General features: G+C 44.7%; 1 protein-coding gene across 1 annotated transcript in view; it reads right to left on the bottom strand.

Moving 5' to 3' along the window:
* The window catches only part of LOC132892101 (uncharacterized), a 178645-nt gene that overhangs the window by 5577 nt on the left and 148172 nt on the right, over positions 1–24896 (bottom strand). Inside the window, exon 20 of the mRNA XM_060930502.1 lies at positions 365–485. Within this exon, the coding sequence (XP_060786485.1) occupies positions 365–485 (121 nt within the window). The remainder of the gene's footprint in view (positions 1–364; positions 486–24896) is intronic.

Genomic DNA, 24896 nt, shown 5'->3' with positions numbered 1-24896 from the left:
TATTCCTTCTTTAGGACACAGAGGTTAAGGTTTGATGGATTGGGGAAGGCACAGCATTATATGTAAATAGAAATGACACAATACCACTTTTTCCTTTCCAATAATGATACTGAATACTTTTATGTTTTTATCTGAAGCACATCACAAAAAATAGCGAAACTTACACAAAAATAACAGCTTTATTTATTTAAACTCTTTCACACAAAAATGTACATTGCAAATATAATGAAGTATAAAATATACATAAAAGAAATCTTAAGAAATATATTATGTCTCTTTTAATCATGTTCATTTTATGGTGGCATCAACCTGTAAAGACAATAACCATTCTGTGTGTGTGTGTGTGTGTGTGTGTGTGTCTCACTATGCATGTCCATGACATCTGGGTCAGTGCTGTTCTCCAGGACTTCTCCCTCTGGACTGCAGCTCTTGTCTCTTTTATGCCCCTTTTTCTTCTGCTCAAGTTGTTCTTTGAGAGTTTTCACCTGAATATAAAGTATAAGTCAATTTAAACCCCACTCCTGACAGATACTGAAATACCAAATATTGATTTTAAGCCCACAACACACCCTCCTGTGTGTGATAATGTGATAAATAGCATGGTCACATGGTCAGCATAGTAAAACAGAACTCTTAATTCTTGTGCTGTCTTGATATCACACCAGAAGTGTGACTGCACTGGAGGTGCGAGGGTCTGTCATCACTAGATTGTTCTGTTATATACACTGCATCAGGCAAGCAGATAATTTGTACATTTTAAAAATATTTTAGTGACATATTTACAGTGACCTGCACAGGATTATTGATGTCTAGTGTAACTAAAGATGGTGTATATTACATGAGTAAACTGCACTCTCATTTGTCTTGATATAGATCCTTCAGACTGATGACTCATCATTTACAAACTTATAAATTTACAAATTAAATCAACCCTTTTACAATTAAATTAAATACATATATATTCTTACAATTAAATTAAATACTTATATATTTATTTTAAAACCAAATCTTTGATTTTAAAAACTCCACATTGACAGGGCTGCCTCCCAGACCAAATCTAGTCCCTCTTGTGACTAAATTGTATGAAATAATTAACCTGAAAATAAAACTATTTCAGATATTTCACCTTGGTATGACCTTGACCCTTCTGCGATTTTTTTTCTTAAATTTAGTACATTACGTCTGCTGTACATTCAGCCACTCATTCTATCGCACTAATAATCATGGGTGGACGCGTATACAACCGAAAACACAAATACCTCCACCACAGTGCCTGAGGCATAATTAAAATAGGGCATTATGGTAAAATGGTGTAGAAATTTAGTTATTTTATGATGATACTTTTGAAAATCTGATTAAAGAAATAATGCATGAACAAAGCCTGAGTCAAACCCATCAACTACATGTTAAAATTATCCAAAATCAGCCATAATTTTAAGACCAGTATCTCTTTATATTTTTACTTCTGCACTGAATCATAAATTCCTTAGCATGGTAGTTTTCAAAAAGTAATTAAACTACAGAAGGGGAAAAAAAAACTTTTACCCTTCAACATCCAGACTTTATGTAGAAAAACATTTTTTGACACAGTAACACATCTGTTACTTGTTCAAAACTAACAGCTTTGCCATTTGTGTTTTTACATAATTTGGGAAAACCTCAGCACAGAATTCTCAATTTCTCATCTTCATCTGGTGATAACAGATAGCGTGATGATAAATAACTCGCTTCTATAACTGTGTCCTATATAGTCACAAAGTATAATAGCGTAACCAGGAAAATCATTATAGTTTTAACATGAAGTCTGTTTTGTTGAAGTTATAAACTGTTCATTGATGGAAACTTGGAGTGCAAAACTATTCATGACAACTGCAGTCCTAAAGTTAGCAAGTTAACTGTAGTCCTCAGACATAGATGCATTACTGTAAGTGTCCAGAGCCATCTTACAATTTTTTTTCAAAAGCAAAATAGAAAGCAGAGTATTTAAACAGTGTTATAAACATGGCTAGAAACAAACGTGACAGTGATAATGATAATACTTCGCAAAACCTCTAAAAACAGCTTCCGTATCTGTGTGTAGCGATTGCGCTCAAATCAATATCAGGTGTTCTCCATAACGACTGGGTCCCAAGCGCATGCACAACTTGCTCAGTGAGTGCACATGGCCACTCGAGTTGCATCAGGCTCAAGCGCACAAAGGCGCGACAGTCAAGTGTTCATTTGCTGTGTGACCACAACTTTTAGCTCGTGTGTATGTCGCCATCAAAAGGCCTCATTTTCATTGATAACCCATCACAAAGCATCAGGAGCTGTAGTGTGACCGTAGATTAATGAGGTGGATGGGACATCGGATGCAACCCAGCAATGGTACCCTAAAAATAAAAAATTAGCTTCAACCTGAAAAAAAAAAATTTGTGGCCCACTAGATGGCGCTTCGTGGCCCAATGGTTGAGAAACACTGCTCTAAACCAACCTACATACTGTACAAAAGGCATTTTTCTTTTCTTAAGAGTTATATGTATGTGTGCCTGCTTCCAAAAGGTGGCTATATGGTCAAAATCTAAAGAGTTATGAGTGTATATAAATTGATATTTTTTCTTCATGTGGCTGATTTGGCTGCACATAAACCCGAGTTGGCTTAATCTCATATCACTTTACATCTCATGAAGCTTTTCAGTCTGTGTCTGAACAGTGCATGATGATTGCATTTGGCAAAATAAAACTCACCATATAGCAGGAAAAGTTCAGCAAAGCTCATAATTAAATGATTGTAGCTCCCACACTGTTTTTTTGCCGAATAGGAAAAGCCCACAAAATGTGTAAGAGGACATGTAGCATTACATCATTTGATACCAGTATTTCTCTCTCACACACACAAAAAAATCCCCAAAATTGACTTCTATTACCTTTCTCAGGAGCACTCAAGTTACATCATGAAATATTATAGTAATACTAAGGATACTAATACTTATCCTCCACAAAGTAAATCCATTCCATATATTCGCCTGATGTAGTCAAGTTCAAGTCAAGTTTATTTGTATAGCGCTTTTAACAATAAACATTGCAGCAAAGCAGCTTTACAGAATTTGAACGACTTAAAACATGAACTAATTTTATCCCTAATCTATCCCTATAATCTATCTATGTATAATACTTTCGTGGCAGCGAGGGTGTGGTCGAGTGTTGGCTGTGAATGGCAAGGAGTCCGGTTGAACCAGTAGGTAACATGTGACAAGGTGCACCTGTGTCTAATTACTGGCTGTCTATTAAGGTGTTTCTGTGTCTTTCAGACTGCCAGGAATATATGAGAGAGAGAGAGAGAGAGAGAGAGAGAGCGAGCACGTGAGCGTGTGAGCGAGCGAGCGATGACACCCCGTTGCACATGTGTAGTGTGTCAACATAGTAATTTAATTGTCACTGAAAAGTGTGTTTAAAAATAAAAAGAGCACAACTTGAATTGCAGCGTCTGGCTCTGGTTCCTCATTGCCCACCCTCAAAGTTGTTACACTGGTGCTGAAACCCAGGACTTTGAGGAACAAACACCACCATGGAGTCCACACCAGTCCAGGATCTCCTCCAGACCCTCACGGTTAACCTCCAACGCCAGTACCGAGCAGGCGCAGTGCTTCCAGGCCCTGCTCAAAATCCAAGCGAAGGACCAGCAGGAGAGGTGCAGCTTGGTCTAGTCAGTGGGTACTCCAGCGGTCGCTCCTGTGCAGCTGGTTAAGATGGGGCCACAGGACGACATGGAAGCCTTCCTTGAGCTGTTCAAGCATGTCCTGGAGGTGAGCTTGTGGCCAACCTCGCAGCGGGCAGCTTGCCTATTGCTGCTCCTGTTGGAGGAAGCACAGCTTGTGGCTCAGCAGCTCCCTGCCACCAGTATCTGGACCTGAAGCGGGCTATAATGCAACAAGCCGGCCGCGGCCCGGAAAAGCACTGCCAGCAGTTCCGTGCACTGGCCTACAGCAAAGTCAGCCAGCCATTTGCATTCACACAGCAGCTCCAAGACGCCTGCCAATAGTGATTATGGGCAGACGAGTGCAGCGTGGAGGACATCGTCAGCCATGTGACGCTGAAAATGTTTGTTGCCCAGCTGCCAAGCGAGACATCATTGTGGGTCCAGTGTCACTGAGCGGACAGTGTCTCAGAGCTGGAGGAAACAGTCCGGCTGGCAAAGAACCACCTGATGGCGTTTCCAGGAGCAGGTGCTCCCGGAGTTTCTCTCTCCCTCTCTCTATCTCTCTCACACACACACTTCCACTTTCTGCTCGCCCCTCCCCTACCCCAGCCTCCCTCTCCTCGCCCCTCCCCTACCCCAGCCCTGTAGAAATGGGTGCCATTTCCCCAAAACCTGCTCCCTGTACTCGTGTCTGTCCTCATGTTTCTCCTCGCCCTTCTCTTTCTGTGTCTGTGGTGCTGTTAACCTCCTCCCTCTCCACAGATGGACTCATCCATGCCCACCAGAACTGGGAGTGAGCCCAGGCAGGTCTGTCAGCATGAAGGGAAGGCAAGGAATCTTCTGCAAGGAGGTGGGGCTACTGATTCACATTCCTGATGCACCACAGGCTTCCCCTAATCAAGCAGGGGTATTGAGGTATTTCACCTGACGTCACAGGGTCACGTGACGCCCCGGTGTCCACCATTTTGGACGGCAAGCTAGCTAATGTCAACAACAGTAGCTAGTATGTTACTGTAGCAATATTTACGTTCAGTCATTTGGATGACTGTTAAAACCTTTCAGTCTCAAGTTTTTCCTTTACTGGATTTACTAGTTTACTGAGCTAGCGCGCGATGGCTCCCGGCTTGGCCGGCGAGCGCTCGATGGCTCCCGGCTTGGCCGGAGAGCGCGCGATGGCTCCCGGCTTGGCCGGAGAGCGCGCGATGGCTCCCGGCTTGGCCGGAGAGCGCGCGATGGCTCCCGGCTTGGCCGGAGAGCGCGCGATGGCTCCCGGCTTGGCCGGAGAGCGCGCGATGGCTCCCGGCTTGGCCGAGCGCGCTAACTCAGTAAACTAGTAAATCCAGTAAAGGAAAAACTTGAGACTGAAAGGTTTTAACAGTCATCCAAATGACTGAACGTAAACATTGCTACAGTAACATACCAGCTACGATGCTGTTGACATTAGCTAGTGCTAACAGCTAGCTGCTAGTACACTGCTACAACTACACCGACCCTAATAATACAGTTCTTAGTCATTGCCTGGTAACAGCAAATTTATAACGGGCCATGTCTCAACAGACTAAGAAGTTATTTCAATGACATTTAATAACATTTTGTTTATCCTGAGGACCGAAAGTAAATGAAAATGTGAACCTTAGCTGTAATCAGATGGCGACCACCGGCTCCAGGGACGACCCACTGATGTAGGCATGTTACCCAGCCTGACACAAAATATTTGTAGGCATCCAAACTCGTATACGCTTTCAGATCAATACCTGTGTATGGCGATGGGTTTTTAACGACATAGGTATACAGATCATGTGGGCCGAAGTCAGGTAAAGACGAGGGCTTCGTGTACTTCCGTACGTCAGTGAACAATCCTGGTGGAAGCAGGTAAACGTCGTTCTCTAAGCCTGCTAACCTCAATTTTTGCAAATACCTCTCCCTCTGCTCGCCCTGTAAATGCCCTACATCACTGGATAGTGAAGGTGTTTTCTGCATCTCGCTCCTTTTTCTTTTATGTTTTTCGTTTGTCGCCTTCCTCGCATTCAAACTGATTCGAGCCGTGCCGTCCAAAATGGCAGCATCACGTGACTTGGTCACGTGAGTGAAATACCTCAATACAAGGGGTCGCTGTGAGTATTCAAGGGGGTACACATCAGGCTTTGGTGGATTCTGGTTGTAATCAGACACCCATGCATCAAAGCCTGTTTCAATGCAGGGCACTGGGAAATGCATGATTGGTGAAGGTCAGGTGTGTGCATGGTGACCTCCACAAATATCCACTAATGCCCATCACTATTCAATTACAGGGAGAAAAGTATAGCGTGGAGGCAGTGGTTAGTCTGAGTCTCACCCACCCACTTATCCTGGGAACAGATTGGCCAGGATTTAAAACATTAATAGAACAGTTAGCAGTGGGTGGGTCCTGCAGTAGTATGTCATGGGGGAATCCCGCCGCGACGTTAGCTGGGGAGGAGGTCCCAGGTAGAGCCTTGCACTCCCGCGGGAGTCCCGCGGGACCCGCCGCAAAGCAGTGCGGCGCAGGACAAATTTTGAAAGCTCATTGCAGGTGCGGGCGGGAGTGCACATATGCGGGCGCGGGCGGGAACGGTGATAAGCTGCAGTCCCGCTAACTAAAAACGTGTTTAAAATAAAATTTATAAATTATTAATTTATGTCTATCATATATAATTTGTGCTGGATATTTTATTTGGCATTAATAAAAACATTTTAAGATGCCTAAATTTGCAGAGAGAGTCAGATTGCCAGATTGAGTGAGGAATGGCATCTTAAATTTGCCATTGATCACCCTAACGGGCAATCCTTTGATCACTCTAATGACACGCCGTTCACACCCAGCCTCCAGTGACCCACACTAACATGATGCCTCAATGACACCTTAGATGAGCTGGTCATCAGAATTCTGATTCTGATCCAGGAGAGGATAAATAACTCTCTGTGGTAAGTTCCCTATGGGTGGGTGGAGCACAGAGGACGGCAGGACAGAGATCGGATTCAATTCAGGCTTTATTGCCACACTTTTCAGTAGACAATTCCACACGGAGACAGAGACAAACACACACACACTGCAGTCTCGTCCGGGGAAAGCTCTCTCTCTGCTCTCCCTCTGCCTCCTTAAATAGGGCGCGGTTACTGGGAAGACACACAAACACAGGTTAATTGCCATCAGGTGTAGTGATTCTGCCACTTACCTTCCCTGACTCCGCCCTCCTGTCACAGACCGGCGCTTGACCACGCCCCCGCTGCCACACACCCCCACCGCCCGACTCAGGCCGGGCGGCTGTCCGGCCTGCAGCCGACTCCCCCCCCCCTTGACGGGAGAGGAAGTCCGCCACGACCATCTGCGCCCCCAGCCTGTGGACCACCTTGAAATTGAAGGGTTGGAGTGCCAGATACCAACGGGTGATCCGCGCGTTGGCATCTTTCATGCGGTGGAGCCACTGGAGGGGCACGTGGTCCGAACAGAGGGTGAAAGAGCGCCCCAGCAGGTAGTACCGGAGGGCGAGGACTACCCACTTGATTGCTAGACATTCTTTTTCTATGGTGCTGTAGCACCCCTCACGCACCAACAGCTTCCTGCTGATGTACAGGATGGGGCGGTCCTCCCCCTCCACCTCCTGGGACAACACCGCCCCCAGCCCTCTGTCCGACGCGTCGGTCTGCAACACAAAAGGGAGAGAAAAGTCAGGGGAGTGTAATAGTGGCCCCCCACACAGTGCAGCCTTTACCTCAGAGAAAGCCCGCTGGCACTGCTCCGTCCACTGGACCGGATCTGGTGCCCCCTTTTTAGTGAGATCAGTCAGCGGGCTGGTGACGTCCGAATAATTAGGTATAAACCTACGATAGTAGCCAGCCAGCCCCAGGAACTGTCTCACCCCCTTTTTGGTCTTGGGCCTCGGGCAGGCCGCAATTGCTGCTGTCTTGTTAATTTGGGGACGCACCTGCCCGTTGCCCAAGTGGAAGCCCAGATACCGTACTTCCACCCGCCCAATCGCACACTTCTTCGGGTTGGCAGTGAGACCCGCTCGCCTCAGCGACCTAAGGACGGCCCTCAGGTGTTCCAAGTGCCGCTGCCAGTCGTTACTATAAATGATTATATCATCCAGGTATGTGGCCGCATAGGTGGCGTGGGGGCGGAGGACCCTGTCCATCAGCCGCTGAAACATAGCAGGCGCCCCAAACAGCCCAAAAGGAAGTGTGACGAATTGGTGCAAGCCGAACGGTGTGGAAAAGGCCGTTTTTTCCCGGGATAACGGAGTCAAGGGGATCTGCCAATATCCCTTCGTCAAATCCAGTGTCGAATAAAAGCGAGCCGTGCCTAGTCGATCGAGCAGCTCGTCAATACGAGGCATTGGGTGCGCATTGAATTTAGACACCGCGTTGACTTTTCTATAGTCCACACAGAACCGGACCGACCCGTCGGCCTTGGGTACCAAGACCACCGGGCTGCTCCAGTCACTGTGGGACTCCTCGACGATGCCCATTTCGAGCATGGTCTGAAGTTCTTCCCGAACCACCTTTTTTTTGTGTTCGGGTAGTCTGTAAGGGCGGCTACGCACTACCACCCCCGGGGGCGTCTCTATGTGGTGCTCTATGAGGTTAGTGCGACCGGGCAGGGGTGAGAACACATCCGAAAACTCGGTCTGCAACTGGGCGACCTCCGTGAGTTGGGTCGGGGAGAGGTGGTCTCCACAGGGGACCGGAGAGGTACGTGATGCCAATGTCCCTTTTTGAACCTCCGGCCCCAGCTCCGCCTTCTCCGGAACTACCGACACCAACGCCACGGGGACCTCCTCGTTCCAGAGTTTAAGCAGATTGAGGTGGTAAATCTGTAGCGCCCCACCCCTGTCCGTTCGCCTTACCTCATAGTCGACGTCCCTGACTCACCGTGTGACCTCAAAGGGTCCTTGCCACTTGGCGATCAATTTGGAGCTCGACGTGGGCAACAGTACAAGCACCTTATCTCCCGGAGTGAACTCTCTAAGGCGCGTACCCTTGTTGTACAGGCGGGCTTGCCATTCCTGGGCCTGCCGCAAATTCTCCTGAGTTAGGTGGGTGAGTGTGTGGAGTTTTGCGCACAGGTCCATAACATACTGGATTTCGTTTTTACTTTGTGAAGGTCCCTCCTCCCAATTTTCCCGCAGCACATCTAGGATGCCGCGCGGCTTACGCCCATATAATAATTCGAACGGGGAGAACCCCGTGGAGGCTTGGGGGACCTCTCGCACTGAGAACAGCAAGGGTTCGAGCCACTTATCCCAATTACGTGCGTCCTCACTCACGAATTTTTTAATAATATTTTTGAGGGTGCGGTTGAACCGTTCTACTAAACCGTCCGTTTGTGAGTGATACACACTGGTGCAGATCGGCTTAATCCCCAACAACCCATACAGTTCGTTCAGTGTACGTGACATAAACGAGGTGCCTTGATCAGTCAGAATCTCTTTCGGGATTCCAACTCGGGAGATGACGCGGAAGAGTGCCTCTGCAATACTGTGTGCTGAGATATTGCGCAGAGGCACTGCTTCCGGGTATCGCGTTGCATAGTCCACCAGAACTAATATAAAGCGGTACCCTCGTGCTGACCGATCTAATGGCCCGACAAGATCCATCCCAATTCTCTCAAACGGGGTCTCGATTAACGGTAGAGGGCGCAAAGGCGCTTTTGGAATGGCCGCTGGATTTACTAACTGGCATTCGCGGTATGCCGTACACTACCTAGGGACATCGCCGCGAATTCCCGGCCAATAGAATCGGGCCATTATTTGGGCTAGTGTTTTATCCTGCCCCAAGTGTCCAGCCATGGGATTAAAGTGAGCCGCCTGGAATACCAATTCCCGGCGGCTCTTCGGAATTAAAAGCTGCGTGACTCGCTCTTTAGTTTGAGTGTCCTGCGTCACTCGGTATAATCTATCCTTCATAATCGCGAAGTAGGGGATGGACGGGGTGGCGTTCGGCTGGAGCGTTTGACCATCGATTACTCTCACTTGGTCAAACGCATGCCGCAGAGTCTCGTCTCGCGACTGCTCTAATGGGAAATCCGCGAGGGATTCCCCAATAGAGAGAGGAGGAGCCAGCGGCTCCTCACTCTGACGCAGAGATGACGTAGACGGCTCTGTGACAGCTGCTCCCGCCAAAGCGACACCGGGACCTCCCCCTGTCAAATGGCAGGACCCACTCTCTACTAGGCGCGTCATTAAACCCCGAAATCCCGGCCAATCAGTCCCCAAAATTAAAGAGTGGGTAAGGCGAGGATTAACCGCCGCCTTCACTATAAATTTTTCCCCTCTGAAAATAATGTGGACCGACACCAAAGGGTAGCGGTGAACATCCCCGTGCACACACAACACCTTCACCCCTTGTGCTCCCCCCAATGCCTCGTTTTGAACCAGGCTTTGGCGAATTGAGGTCTGATTACAACCAGAATCCACCAACGCCTGATAATGTAGCCCCTTGGATACTCACCGGTATGCAATACGCTCCGGCCCAATCGAGGGCGGCCTCTGGCGTGTCAGGGATCCGAACCACCGCGCCCACTTCCATTGCTGTGCACTGCTGTTGAATGTGGCCCGGCTCCCCGCAGCGCCAGCAAACCGGCCCGGGCTTTCCCTCTGCACCGGTGATCTGGGGCTCACTCACCTGAGGTGGGGGAGAGACAGACACAGAAGGGAGAAACAGGAGGGCACTGCGGGTGCGGTGGGCCGGCTGGGGTGGTGCCGGCCCCCGCCTCCGCGGTGGGGGAATGGGGCGAGGACGGGACACAGGAGGAGGGGGAGAGAGAGAGAAGAGGAGAGAAGAGAAGCTGCCATCTGCTGTCCTGCCGCCGGGACAGCCACCAGATGATCCTCTGCCAGCTCGACTGCCTGATCCAGTGACGCCGGGCGGTGGCACTGGACCCACTCCGTGGTTCCGGCTGGTAAGCGGGCGATGAACTGTTCCAGTACCACCTGGTCGACGATTCCCTCGGCGTCGCGATCGTTGGCCCTCAACCACCGCCAGCAGGCGTCCCGGAGCTGCTGGCTGAACGCGAACGGCCGGCCAACTTCCTCCAATTGCAGCGTGCGGAAGCGCTGGCGCTGTTGTTCCGGTGTGCGCCCCACGCGCTGGAGGACAGCCCGGCGGAGGTCCACATAGGCCAGCCGGCGATCGGCGGGGAGCTGTAGCGTGGCCAGCTGTGCCACTCCCGTTAGCAGGGGGAGGAGGCGGGCCGTGCGCTGCTCCATCGGCCACCCCGAGGCTTCAGCGACCTGTTCAAACAACGTGAGGAACGCCTCGGGGTCGTCCTGCGGGCCCATCTTGGTGACAGTGAGGGGAGACGGGCCCACGGCCGGAGCGCTGGTGGACCCCGCCGACACGAGGAGATGCCGGAACGCCTCGCGATCTTCCTGCTGGGCCAGGACCAGGGCTTCGAAGCGCCGCTCTTGTTCCTTTCGGAGTGTGACGAGCGCCTGGTGCTGGCTTTGCTGAGCTGTGGCGAGGGCGTGGACCAGGTCGGCGAATGGGGAGGATTCCATGGGGCTGCTGAGTTGGTGCTCCACGGTCCCGGGTTTCAGCACCACTGTGGTAAGTTCCCTATGGGTGGGTGGAGCACAGAGGACAGCAGGACAGAGATCGGATTCAATTCAGGCTTTATTGCCACACTTTTCAGTAGACAATTCCACACGGAGACAGAGACAAACACACACACACTGCAGTCTCGTCCGGGGAAAGCTGTCTCTCTGCTCTCCCTCTGCCTCCTTAAATAGGGCGCGGTTACTGGGAAGACACACAAACACAGGTTAATTGCCGTCAGGTGTAGTGATTCTGCCACTCACCTTCCCTGACTCCGCCCTCCTGTCACAGACCGGTGCTTGACCACGCCCCCGCTGCCACACTCTTGTACGTTTCCGATTCCTTTCCTCTTCCGTGTTTGAGATCTCCAATCATGGCAGAAGAGCAGAGCTCCTTTACTGAAGCTCACAGTGCTTCAAAAGTACCTGTAAGTGACGAAGGCAACAGCCGAAACGTTTGTCTCCTTCTGCTGCTAAAAACAACTGAAAAGAAATGTAACTAAAAGAATAAGTTCAAGAGTGCGATCCATCTGTCCTTTCACACTAATTATTCATAGGAGACGCACCACGGGAGAGTGCATACTTAAATGATTAGCCTACTTAAATAATTATTATTATTAGGTCTACATGTTGCCATTTCAACATTCCGAATTCAGAAACAAGGTAAATAATAACAAACGTGAACAGCTGTAGATATTTATGCTCAAATCCACTCAAAGTAGGGGGCGGGGCACCATCACGCTGTGTCAAGACAAGAACTTTCCTGAGAAATAATGCGAATGTCTGCATCATGCGGGATTTGCAGGCGGGAGTGGGACAAAATATGGCAGGCGCGGGCGGGACTGAAAATCATAATTCTTTGCAGGCGTGGGCGGGAGCCAGGGCCAGATTAACACTTTCTGAGGCCCAGGGCTAATTACCAGGATGAGGCCCTTCAAATCGTGTCCTAACGCATGACCTCACACAAACCCACGACAGGTGCACTGACACATCAGCGCACACAGTACCAATCTATGACACACTACGGTTTAAAGCAAACTGGCAATATGAATTCAATTCAATTCAATTCAATTCAATTCAAGGGTAGCTTTATTGCCATGACTCATTGCAGTAGTGTTGACAAAGCTGACAGAATAATGATGGAAAACAAAACATATCTGAATAGACCTATACTTAAAAATGTAGGAAGAAAGAAACTAAGAAATTAAACTTATGATGACTTGTATTAGGCTAATCATCCCAGAAAAGGTAATAAAATGTATTTGTGGTACACTGAAAAAAATTAAACATTGGCTCAAATTAAAAAAATTGAGGTAATCGATCACACCTAATATTGTAGTGTTATACAATATAAATAATTCATTTGAATTTGACCTGAAATATTTAACTTCATGTAAACCAATTTCTGATGGTTGAACCAAAGCAATTATTTCAGATTTTCCTAAATTAAAATAAATAATTTTTTTAAAAAGATTTTTTTGGGGCTTTTTTCACCTTTATTTGATAGGACAGTGTAGAGACAGGAAATGAGCTGGAGAAGGATGGGGGAAATGACCTCAGGTCGGAATCGAACCCGGGTCCCCGGATTTATGGCATGGCGCCTTTAGTCAACTGAGCCACAGCGCCCCCGAATACATTGGTTTTATTACTTAATGTACACTGAAAAAAGTGAAACAAAGCTGTTGTTCATTTAATGTATTTGTTTTCATTCCGGTGAATAAAAAAAATTGTTTGCTCCCATATTCAAAAGTTGTTTAAATGAATTTAAAATATTCAGGTTTAACAAAGATTGTTAAACCTGAATATTTTAAATTCATTTAAACAACTTTTGAATATGGGAGCAAACTATTTTTTTTTAATTCACTGGAATGAAAACAAATGCATTAAATGAACAACAGCTTTGTTTCACTTTTTTCAGTGTAAATAGAAGAAAACTTATCTTAAGGTATGATTTAGATTTTAAAAAAAGGGAAGTTTTGCAATACTTGTAGCTTAGTCAGATAGAATGAAAGGAAACATTATCGTGTATAGTAGTAATAATAATATTTTAAATGAATAAATGCATAAATCAATATGTATAGCCTGTAGGTACTGTAGACCAGTGTTTCACAAACTTTTGTTCATGGTGACCCACATTTTAAAAGCCACAAACCTTTTTCGCGAAACAAGTCAATAGAGATTATATGTAATTCACAAAGTTGTAATTGACCAGTATTTAAAAAACATTTTTAAAAAGCTCAATGAATACATGTTCAAAATACACACATGTCCAGGTTACTCACAAACCCAAGCAAGAAGGCAGACAGGCAAATTTATGGTGCAACATATTCGGGGTAGGCTATTTGAAATGTGCACACAAACATGCTAAAAACTATTTTACAATTAATGGAGCATATTAAGTAGGCAGCGGCGGCCCGTCAGAAAAAAAACATGACTCACCAAGTGATTTCAAAAGGCCCGTTTTCTGCTCTTCCTCAATGCAAAATCATCAATGAGCTCCTCAAAGTCCAGTTGGCCCAGTATGTGATGCTCTATTGACATTAAAGTCAGATTGTTCAGTCTCTCCTCCAACATTGATGTTCTCAGTCTATGCTTGATAATGCCCAGTTTGGAAAATGACCCCTCCCCGCTGGCATTGCTGACAGGCAATGTAAGGTAAATCCTGAGTGCTATGTCGACATTTGGGAAAACATTTTGTAGATGCCTCTCTCGAATGAATGCCAGTAAGTTCCTCGGCTTTCTGTTTTCAGTGGAAACTTTTGCGAAATGCACAAACTGCCCCAGTTCGTCAGGGAAATCATCCGCCAGGTCTTCATGGTATTTTGCCTGCAGGTTGACACTTTTCTCGTGTATTTCACTGAGGGACAATTTGTCTAGTTGCGTTAGAAATCCGAAGTATGTGCAGGTTTCTTTGTACACTGCGTGTCTCTGCTGTAATGCACTAATCAGTTTGTCTATTATGACAAAGAATGTCTCCCGAAATCGGTCTTCTCCCGCATTGTGCACATGGTCAGGTTCGTCGGTGTCATCGGCTCGGGTGGTGCGCTTCACTAGTCGAGTCACTGTGTACTGCTGCGACAATGACAGTGATTTGGCCTGGGATTCCAAGTGTTTGAACTGGGAGCGTAAATTGGACACAAAGTCTATGAGGGACTGGAGTAATTCCACAGCGGTAACTAGGTCCAAATCCACTGTCTGCAGGGCCGTGCTTGTGATTTCAAATCTTTGCAGCACGGTATCCCATATGATGGTGAGGAATGCTGTCTCGAATCTATTCAATTTTTTTGCCAGGGATTTCGCCTCCTCGCGTGCGGCTGATTTCTGATTGTCATCTTCCGCTATCTCCTTTAAAGTGTCGTGGACATTTCTGAAATTTAAACGGAGAGATTTTGTAGCCCATGCATGTGCCGCCCATCGCGTAGATGAAAGTCCCTTCACCGTCTCCATGCGTTTGTTCTAGTTAGACTCAAGTCCATCCATTAATATTTTCCAGCGGCTAGGCGAAGCTGCGAAAAAAGTGAAAATGGATTGAATCAGCCTAAAAAAAACCTGGCGTCACGGCAACAATCCACACTACAGACCCCAACAAGGTTCAGGGAGTGGGCCGCACATGGAATCCAATTAGCAAGGGGGTTTCTTTCCTGAATTCGAGCGCGCAATCCCTTGTACGCACCTGACATGTTGGACGCATTGTCAAAGCACTGTCCCCTGCAATTTCTGATGTCAATGTGCATGTCCTGCAGCACACTTGTGACAGAGTCAAAAAGGGACTCGCCTGTATGGCGAATATGGGCAGAAATGTCAAAAATCTCTCAAAGATTTTGCCCTCCTCAGACACATAACGCACCACAAACGTTAACTGGTCAATGTGACTCAAATCCGGTGTAGAATCCACTATCAGAGAAAAATACTTCACGTTTTGCAGCTGCATAATGATCTCTGCTTGAACTCGCTGACCCATGAGACCAATAAACTCCTCGCATATAGTAGATGACAAATATGAGGGTGTCCCTCGCCCCTTATTTCCGTATTTTTTCAAGTGTTCATCCAGAAAGGGGTCAAACTTGCCCAGCAACTCTAAAATTCCCAAATAGTTGCCGTTGTGCACTGAGCCCAGTGTTTCGTTGTCTCTGCGGAATGCGAGCCCACGCTCTGACAAAAATTTAATTACTGCCACAATTCTCCGCAGTACTTCTCTCCAGTAATTAGCCTCATCTTTGAGTTGATCCTGCAGCTCCGCGTCTATCCCACGTACCTGCGTGCGCGCAAGCCAAGTGAGCACTGCATTTCGGTGAGGCTGGCCCGCTTCATGCATCTCCACCCGGTCAACGGAATGCTTCCAATCTGAAAATCCATGTGTGAAAGCGGATGATTCGTGACTGAATAGTTTGCAAAAAAAAAAGCAACACACGTTTCCAGTGGATGGGGAGTAAGAAAGCCATTCTCTTGCTACCTTTTCTCCGTTTCTGAGCGAGCGGCTGAACAATGTTTTGCTCAGACATTGTTTCTGACTTTTATAAGTCCTTTCAGAAGCCGAAAAATTGTCATCTTTATGTTGACAAAGTGTGGGTGCCGTAATTCCCTTTCCGACCCAGTAGGTATGCATTAGTTTGGGTGTTTTCTTATGTAATTCTGTCACTCTTTCGTGTTTTATTGCTTGTAATTTTCTTTTTTTGGCCCCGCTCTCGTGTTTCCTTTGACCCGACATTTTCGCTCGTTTTTTACTCTACTTCTACTAACTTTAGTCACTTGACATCAGCAACTGGAGGCCCCACTTGGTGGTGAGGCCCGGGGCTGCAGCCCTTTGAGCCCATTCTTTTAATCCGGCCGTGGCGGGAGCGGGACTGAAAAATCATAATTCTTTGCGGGCGCGGGCGGGACTGCACAATGCGGGCGCGGGCAGGAGCGGGACTGAAAAATCCGACCCGCGCAAACCTCTAGTCCCAGGGCTATCCACGTCAGCTTCACATCATGAGGACACAGAGTGGGGAGAGCTCTCCTCTCTCTCTGGGGAATCCTTTAGGGGATTTTCCCATTGGAGCAGGTGCGTGGTGAGTCTCAGACACGCTTTTGACCAACTGAAAGTAATTGATGGCCAACCCCTCCAACTTAACATTGCATTTTCCTTTCTACATTTTTGAATTATTAAGGATAGGCTATATCGAGTGATGCAGGACACTCAAACTAAAGAAGAGAGAACACAGTTGTTGGTCCTGAAGAGCCGTAGGGAACTTTTATTCCATGCAGCTCATCATAATCCTATGGCTGGGCACTTGGAGCAGGATAAAGCACTGAATTGTCTCATGGCCCATTTCTATTGGCCAGGGATTTGCGCCGATGTCTGCAGGTGGTGTGTGGCTTGTTGCAAATGCCAGCTGGTGAATCCAGTGGCCACCCCAAAAGCACCATTGCACCCATTACCATTAATGGTGAGCCCCTTTGAAAGAATTGGCATGGATCTCATCAGGCCATTAAATTGATCTGCACGAGTATCACTTTGTGCTAATCATAGTGGATTATGCAACGCAATACCCGGAAGCAGTGCCTCTTTGCAATATCTCAGTGCACAGTGTTGCAGAGGCACTCTTCCGCATTGTCTCCTGAGTCGGGATTCCAAAAGAAATCCTGACTGATCAAGGCACTACGTTGATGTCAATATATATATATATATATATATATATATATATATATAAACTGTACAAATTATTGGGGATTAAATCGATTTGTATTATTGTTTATTATCCGCAAATGGACAGGTTGATCAAATGATTTAACCAAACACTTAAAAACATGATTCGTAAGTTCATTCATGGGGACGTTAAAAACTGGGATAGATGGCAAGACCCTCTGTTGTTTGCAGTGCAAGAGGTCCCACAAGCCTCCATCGGGTTTTTCCCCCATTTGATTTGCTGAACTGTCCTGGGCAAGATGTTAAACTGCAACCAGGTGGCTGTGGGATTGCAACGCAGCGGTTTCTCTGTTTAGCATAGGAACTCTACAGAGGGTCACTGGTGGATAGAGGATGTGTGGAAGACAGAAGACTCCTGTCGGAACAACGGCTGGCACGCATCACTCAAGTTAGCAGAGTATTGCACGTTGTAATAGTTCTAGGGGCCTGCTACAACTATTAGCCCCTTAGTATACACTATGGCTCAGAAAGGAGAAAACAATGTAGACCTTGGCAAATGGGGCACCAGTTTAGACTCTGGTGGTCTAGCTAGAGGAGGACCTGTGAGGAGGTGGGTAGACCCGCACCATCATCAAGCGACTACCTCAGAATTGGATCGTGGAATATAAGAACATTGTTGCAAACAAGGAAACTGTCAGGAATTATACAGGAGGAGATACTGCATATGAAAGTTGATACTCTAGGTCTAGCAGAAACACACTGGAAGAATGTGGATGAATTTGTAGCTGAAATCAGATGAGAAGTTTAAAGCATATACGCAGAGCCATGGCCTCAATTGCGTTTATAAATGCCTTGAGACCTCAAGAAAGTCACAGGAATAGTTTTAAGCGTTAACAATAAATCTAATATAGTAATTTTTACGATTAAAATGATTCATATAGGTAGTGGTCTGAGTGAATGACCTTGACGTCCGTAATGTCACAACAGGAATTCTATCGGTCTCATTGCCATTTCCGCTATACTAAAATGCAGAGCTGACTGCAACTCCGCTCCTCCATTTTGAGCTAATTTATTGCCATGCCACGTAGATGTGTTGCTGGCCGGTGTAGCAATATGGAAGGTGGATTTATGTTACATTCATGGCCTAAGAATGTTCAAACTGCAAAGATTTGGACGCGCTTTGCGAGAAGTTCACGGGCACATTGGGTGCCTATGAAGTGGTCGCTCCTCTGCTCTGCACATTTTACTGAAGACTCGTACGAGACCTCTGATCTGTTGAGGAGCGTTGGCTATAAGCCCGTACTGAAAGAGGGTGCAGTATCAACAATTAAAGAAAAAGAAAACTACAAGAAAAGGAAAGTATTTATTTTATTTATTTTAAAGGAAAGTGAGTTCAGTTGCACCAGTCCTCCCGGAGTGAGCCGAGGGTTGCTGCTAAAACCCGAGACGGAACATCTCGCTCAGGCAGTGACCTCCCTGTAGTTGTTGCTAAAACCGGTGACATCCCATTCCATCCTGGGTTTTAGTAATTGCCTGAGCCGAGCAGTGGCGGAATACACAGTATGAAGAAAACAGTGAATGAGTGGAGCAGCCGTCTTATTTCTAAACTGGATATTGCTGCCATCTCACCCTTGCGTGGAAGAAGTGAATGAACGGAGAACTGAACGAACAACTGAAAGTCAGATTGTTTCAAAAACAAATCTGTCACAAGATTGGTCTTCAAGAAGCGAGAACACAGACGGGTAAGCTCCGACTCTCATTTGGATAAAAAAAAAAAGTTATTTACCTGCATTTAGATTAATACATGTAACTTGTATTGTGTGTACAAGATTATTTAATTTGCTTCAGAATGGGATTGTCTCAGTTCATCTGATTATTTAATTAGCCTTTTACATTTTATAAGTGAAAATGCATGCATGTACATGTATGTTGCATAAGTTATAACACCTATCCTGTTTTAATAAGAGTCAACCCACAATCAATGAAGTCAAATCAGTCTTAGTTGAGCAAGTCGGTAACAGTATTTCTTACTTTCACCATAAATTTTTATTTATATGACTTTAGTCTATAGTTGTCAAAGGCCTTGGCCTTAAAACTACAACCCCTATTCCAAAAAAGTTGGGACAAAGTACAAATTGTAAATAAAAACAGAATGCAATGATGTGGAAGTTTCAAAATTCCATATTTTATTCAGAATAGAACATAGATGACGTATCAAATGTTTAAACTGAGAAAATTTATCATTTAAAGAGAAAAATTAGGTGATTTTAAATTTCATGACAACAACACTTCTCAAAAAAGTTGGGACAAGGCCATGTTTACCACTGTGAGACATCCCCTTTTCTCTTTACAACAGTCTGTAAACGTCTGGGGACTGAGGAGACAAGTTGCTCAAGTTTAGGGATAGGAATGTTAACCCATTCTTGTCTAATGTAGGATTCTAGTTGCTCAACTGTCTTAGGTCTTTTTTGTCGTATCTTCCGTTTTATGATGCGCCAAATGTTTTCTATGGGTGAAAGATCTGGACTGCAGGCTGGCTAGTTCAGTACCCGGACCCTTCTTCTACGCAGCCATGATGCTGTAATTGATGCAGTATATGGTTTGGCATTGTCATGTTGGAAAATGCAAGGTCTTCCCTAAAAGAGACGTCGTCTGGATGGGAGCATATGTTGCTCTAGAACCTGGATATACCTTTCAGCATTGATGGTGTCTTTCCAGATGTGTAAGCTGCCCATGCCACACACACTAATGCAACCCCATATCATCAGAGATGCAGGCTTCTGAACTGAGCGCTGATAACAACTTGGGTCGTCCTTCTCCTCTTTAGTCCGAATGACACGGCATCCCTGATTTCCATAAAGAACTTCAAATTTTGATTCGTCTGACCACAGAACAGTTTTCCACTTTGCTATAGTCCATTTTAAATGAGCCTTGGCCCAGAGAAGACGTCTGCGCTTCTGGATCATATTTAGATACTGCTTCTTCTTTGAACTATAGAGTTTTAGCTGGCAACGGCGGATGGCACGGTGAATTGTGTTCACAGATAATGTTCTCTGGAAATATTCCTGAGCCCATTTTGTGATTTCCAATACAGAAGCATGCCTGTATGTGATGCAGTGCCATTTAAGGGCCCGAAGATCACAGGCACCCAGTATGGTTTTCCGGCCTTGACCCTTACACACACAGATTCTTCCAGATTCTCTGAATCTTTTGATGATATTATTCACTGTCGACGATGATATGTTCAAACTCTTTGCAATTTTACACTGTCGAACTCCTTTCTGATATTGCTCCGCTATTTGTTGGCGCAGAATTAGGGGGATTGGTGATCCTCTTCCCATCTTTACTTCTGAGAGCCGCTGCCACTCCAAGATGCTCTTTTTTATACCCAGTCATGTTAATGACCTATTGCCAATTGACCTGATGAGTTGCAATTTGGTCCTCCAGCTGTTCCTTTTTTGTACCTTTAACTTTTCCAGCCTCTTATTGCCCCTGTCCCAACTTTTTTGAGATGTGTTGCTGTCATGAAATTTCAAATGAGCCAATACTTGGCATGAAATCTCAAAATGTCTCACTTTCAACATTTGATATGTTGTCTATGTTCTATTGTGAATACAATATCAGTTTTTGAGATTTGTAAATTATTGCATTCCGTTTTTATTTACAATTTGTACTTTGTCCCAACTTTTTTGGAATCGGGGTTGTAGTTACTGCAGTGATGTCACACACTCAGGGATGGCTAGCTCAGCGGGGCAGCTCAAATGCCAACTTTGCGGTCGATTTTAACTCTCAAAAGTATATTTTTTTATTCCCATTTATGCAGCATACAAGAGTCAAGGATGGAGATACTATCCACTCAGAAATTTATTTAAAAATAAAGGTTCTACGTATCTCCTTTAAAGTTTTTTTTTCTGGTGGACCTGAAAGCAGGAAAGGAGTTGCGTTTATATTGAATGAAAGATGTACAAGGACACTGATGTATTACAACACCTCCTCAGAGAATCATGCTAGTAAAGCTGAAAGGAAACAAACATGATTCTCTGAGGAGGTGTTGTAATTGTAATTGCTCAGGCAATTACATAAACCCGGGACGGAATGGGATGTCACCGGTTTTAGCAACAACCGCGGAGGTCACTGCCTGAGCAAGATGTCCCGTCCCGTGTTTTAGCAGCAACCCTCGGCTCACTCCAGGAGGACTGGTGCAACTGAACTCACTTTCCTTTAAAATAAATAAAATAAATAAAATAAATACTTTCCTTTTCTTGTAGTTTTCTTTTTCTTTAATTGTTGATACTGCACCCTCTTTCAATACGGGCTTATAGCCAACGTTCCTCAACAGATCAGAGGTCTCGTATGAGTCTTCAGTAAAATGTGCAGAGCAGAGGAGAGACCACTTCATAGGCACCCAATGTGCCCGTGAACTTCTCGCAAAACGTGTCCAAATCTTTGCAGTTTGAACATTCTTAGGTCATGAATGTAACATAAATCCACCTTCTGTCATGTTGCTGCACCGGCCAGCAACACATCTACATGGCATGGCGATAAATTAGCTCAAAATGGAGGAGCGGAGTTGCAGTCAGCTCTGAGTTTTAGTATAGTGGAAATGGCGATGAGATCGATAGACTTTCTGTTGTGACGTTATGGACGTCAAGGTCATTCACTCAGACCACTACCTATATGAATCACTTTAATTGTAAAAATTACTATATTAGATTTATTGTTAAGGATAAGTGTTATAACTTATGCAACATACATGTACATGCATGCATTTTCACTGATAAAACGTAAAAGGCTAATTAAATAAATCAGACGAACTGAGACAATCCCATTCTGAAGCAAATTAAATAATCTTATACTGATAACTTAAACACACAATACAAGTTACATGTACAACCCCGATTCCAAAAAAGTTGGGACAAAGTACAAATTGTAAATAAAAACGGAATGCAATAATTTACAAATCTCAAAAACTGATATTGTATTCACAATAGAACATAGACAACATATCAAATGTCGAAAGTGAGACATTTTGAAATTTCATGCCAAATATTGGCTCATTTGAAATTTCATGATAGCAACACATCTCAAAAAAGTTGGGACAGGGGCAATAAGAGGCTGGAAAAGTTAAAGGTACAAAAAAAGTGCATATCATCATCAAAAGATTCAGAGAATCTGGAAGAATCTCTGTGGGTCAAGGCCGGAAAACCATACTGGGTGCCCGTGATCTTCAGGCCCTTAGACAGCACTGCATCACATATAGGCATGCTTCTGTATTGGAAATCACAAAATGGGCTCAGGAATATTTCCAGAGAACATTATCTGTGAACACAATTCACCGTGCCATCCGCCGTTGCCAGCTAAAACTCTATAGTTCAAAGAAGAAGCCGTATCTAAACATGATCCAGAAGCGCAGACGTCTTCTCTGGGCCAAGGCTCATTTAAAATGGACTGTGGCAAAGTGGAAAACTGTTCTGTGGTCAGACAAATCAAAATTTGAACTTCTTTATGGAAATCAGGGACGCCGTGTCATTCGGAATAAGGAGGACAAGGACGACCCAAGTTGTTATCAGCTCTCAGTTCAGAAGCCTGCATCTCTGATGGTATGGGGTTACATTAGTGTGTGTGGCATGGGCAGCTTACACATCTGGAAAGACACCATCAATGCTGAAAGGTATATCCAGGTTCAAGAGCAACATATGCTTCCATCCAGACGACATCTCTTTCAGGGAAGACCTTGCATTTTCCAACATGACAATGCCAAACCACATACTGCATCAGTTACAGCATCATGGCTGCGTAGAAGAAGGGTCCGGGTACTGAACTGGCCAGCCTGCAGTCCAGATCTTTCACCCATAGAAAACATTTGGTGCATCATAAAACGGAAGATACGACAAAAAAGACCTAAGACAGTTGATCAACTAGAATCCTACATTAGACAAGAATGGGTTAACATTCCTGTCCCTAAACTTGAGCAACTTGTCTCCTCAGTCCCCAGACATTTACCGACTGTTGTAAAGAGAAAAGGGGATGTCTCACAGTGGTAAACATGGCCTTGTCCCAACTTTTTTGAGATGTGTTATGAAATTTAAAATCACCTAATTTTTCTCTTTAAATGATACATTTTCTCAGTTTAAACATTTGATATGTCATCTATGCTCTATTCTGAATAAAATATGGAATTTTGAAACTTCCACATCATTGCATTCTGTTTTTATTTACAATTTGTACTTTGTCCCAACTTTTTTTGGAATCGGGGTTGTATTAATCTAAACGCAGGTAAACAATGTGTTGGTTTTTTTATCCAAATGAGAGTTGGAGTTTACCCATCTGTGTTCTCGCTTCTTGAAGACTGATCTACACCTTTCACGTTGCTGGAACCATGTATTTGTTATGCATAGATGATGTGTATATGCTTTAAACTTCTCATCTGATTTCAGCTACAAATTCATCCATATCCTTCCAGTGTGTTTCTCCCAGACCTAGAATATCAACTTTCATCTAACATCACTAACATCAAATCAGCTGTGGAATGAAACAAAGAATTAAATAGTGAGGGTTGCCGACCGTATATGCGGGAAGAACACATTAGAGAAAAAACAGCATTGGATGACAATGACTTTGGAGAAGATGGAACACCGCAGAAAGATGAAAGATAAGCTCAGTCAAGAAGATTACAAAAACTGAATCAGGATATCCAGAGAGAGTGCAGAAAAGCAAAGGAAAGATAGCAGCTGTGTGAGGAGCTATAAACCCTTCACAGAATAAACCTGGACATCACCTGATGGCACTATAAAAGAAACAAATTGATTACATCCTGATAAATGTCAGATACCGCAACGGTGTAAGCAACGCCAAAGTGAGTCATGATAAGGACTGTGGCTCAGATTATCAGCCAATTGTTATATCAGCAAAAAACAAACTCAAGAAAGTGGCTAAGGAACTCAAAGCAAAGAGTTGGAATCTTGATCAGTTGAGGATGGATAAAGTAAAATTCAAAGAAGCGAGTGACAACAAATTGAAATCAATTGAGAAGGACCCAACAACACTAACATCAAATTAGCTGTGGTATGAAATAAAGAATCAAATAGTGGGGGTTGCAGACCATATATGCAAAACAGCATTGGATGACAATGACCTTGGAGAAGATGGAACACCGCAGAAAGATGAAAGATAAGATCAGTCAAGAAGATTGATTGATTGATTCCAAACAGTAAAGAAGATATAAAAGCAAAAAAACAAAAATAAAAATAAAAAATGCAATCATCAAAACATGGTCATAAACAAACAGAATAGCGTAGCCACAAGGCAGTAACATAATAATGTTCGGAAAGGATTAGGAAGAAGTAAATAACTTATCAAATCCTAACCCTCTATACCACCGCTAATCAAATGTCACTTTCCACCATAATAAACTATATATACAAAAGAAAAAATCAACAAAAAAAGAAAATATACCAACATACCAAGACATACCAACATGGTATAATATCGACCAAATCAAATCATATACAGTGGTGCTTGAAAGTTTGTGAACCCTTTAGAATTTTCTATATTTCTGCATAAATATGACCTAAAACAGCATCAGATTTTCACACAAGTCCTAAAAGTAGATAAAGAGAACCCAGTTAAACAAATGAGACAAAAATATTATACTTGCTCATTTATTTATTGAGGAAAATAATCCAATATTACATATCTGTGAGTGGCAAAAGTATGTGAACCTCTAGGATTAGCAGTTAATTTGAAGGTGAAATTAGAGTCAGGTGTTTTCAATCAATGGGATGACAATCAGGTGTGAGTGGGCACCTCGTTTTATTTAAAGAACAGGGATCTATCAAAGTCTGATCTTCACAACACATGTTTGTGGAAGTGTATCATGGCACGAACAAAGGAGATTTCTGAGGACCTCAGAAAAAGTGTTGTTGATGCTCATCAGGCTGGAAAAGGTTACAAAACCATCTCTAAAGAGTTTGGACTCCACCAATCCACAGTCAGACAGATTGTGTACAAATGGAGGAAATTCAAGACCATTGTT

This window comes from Neoarius graeffei, chromosome 9 (genome assembly GCF_027579695.1).
Source record: "Neoarius graeffei isolate fNeoGra1 chromosome 9, fNeoGra1.pri, whole genome shotgun sequence".
NCBI lineage: Eukaryota > Metazoa > Chordata > Actinopteri > Siluriformes > Ariidae > Neoarius > Neoarius graeffei.
The sequence above is the reverse complement of the archived record's forward strand: the minus strand, read 5'-3'. Positions and strand labels throughout refer to the sequence as shown.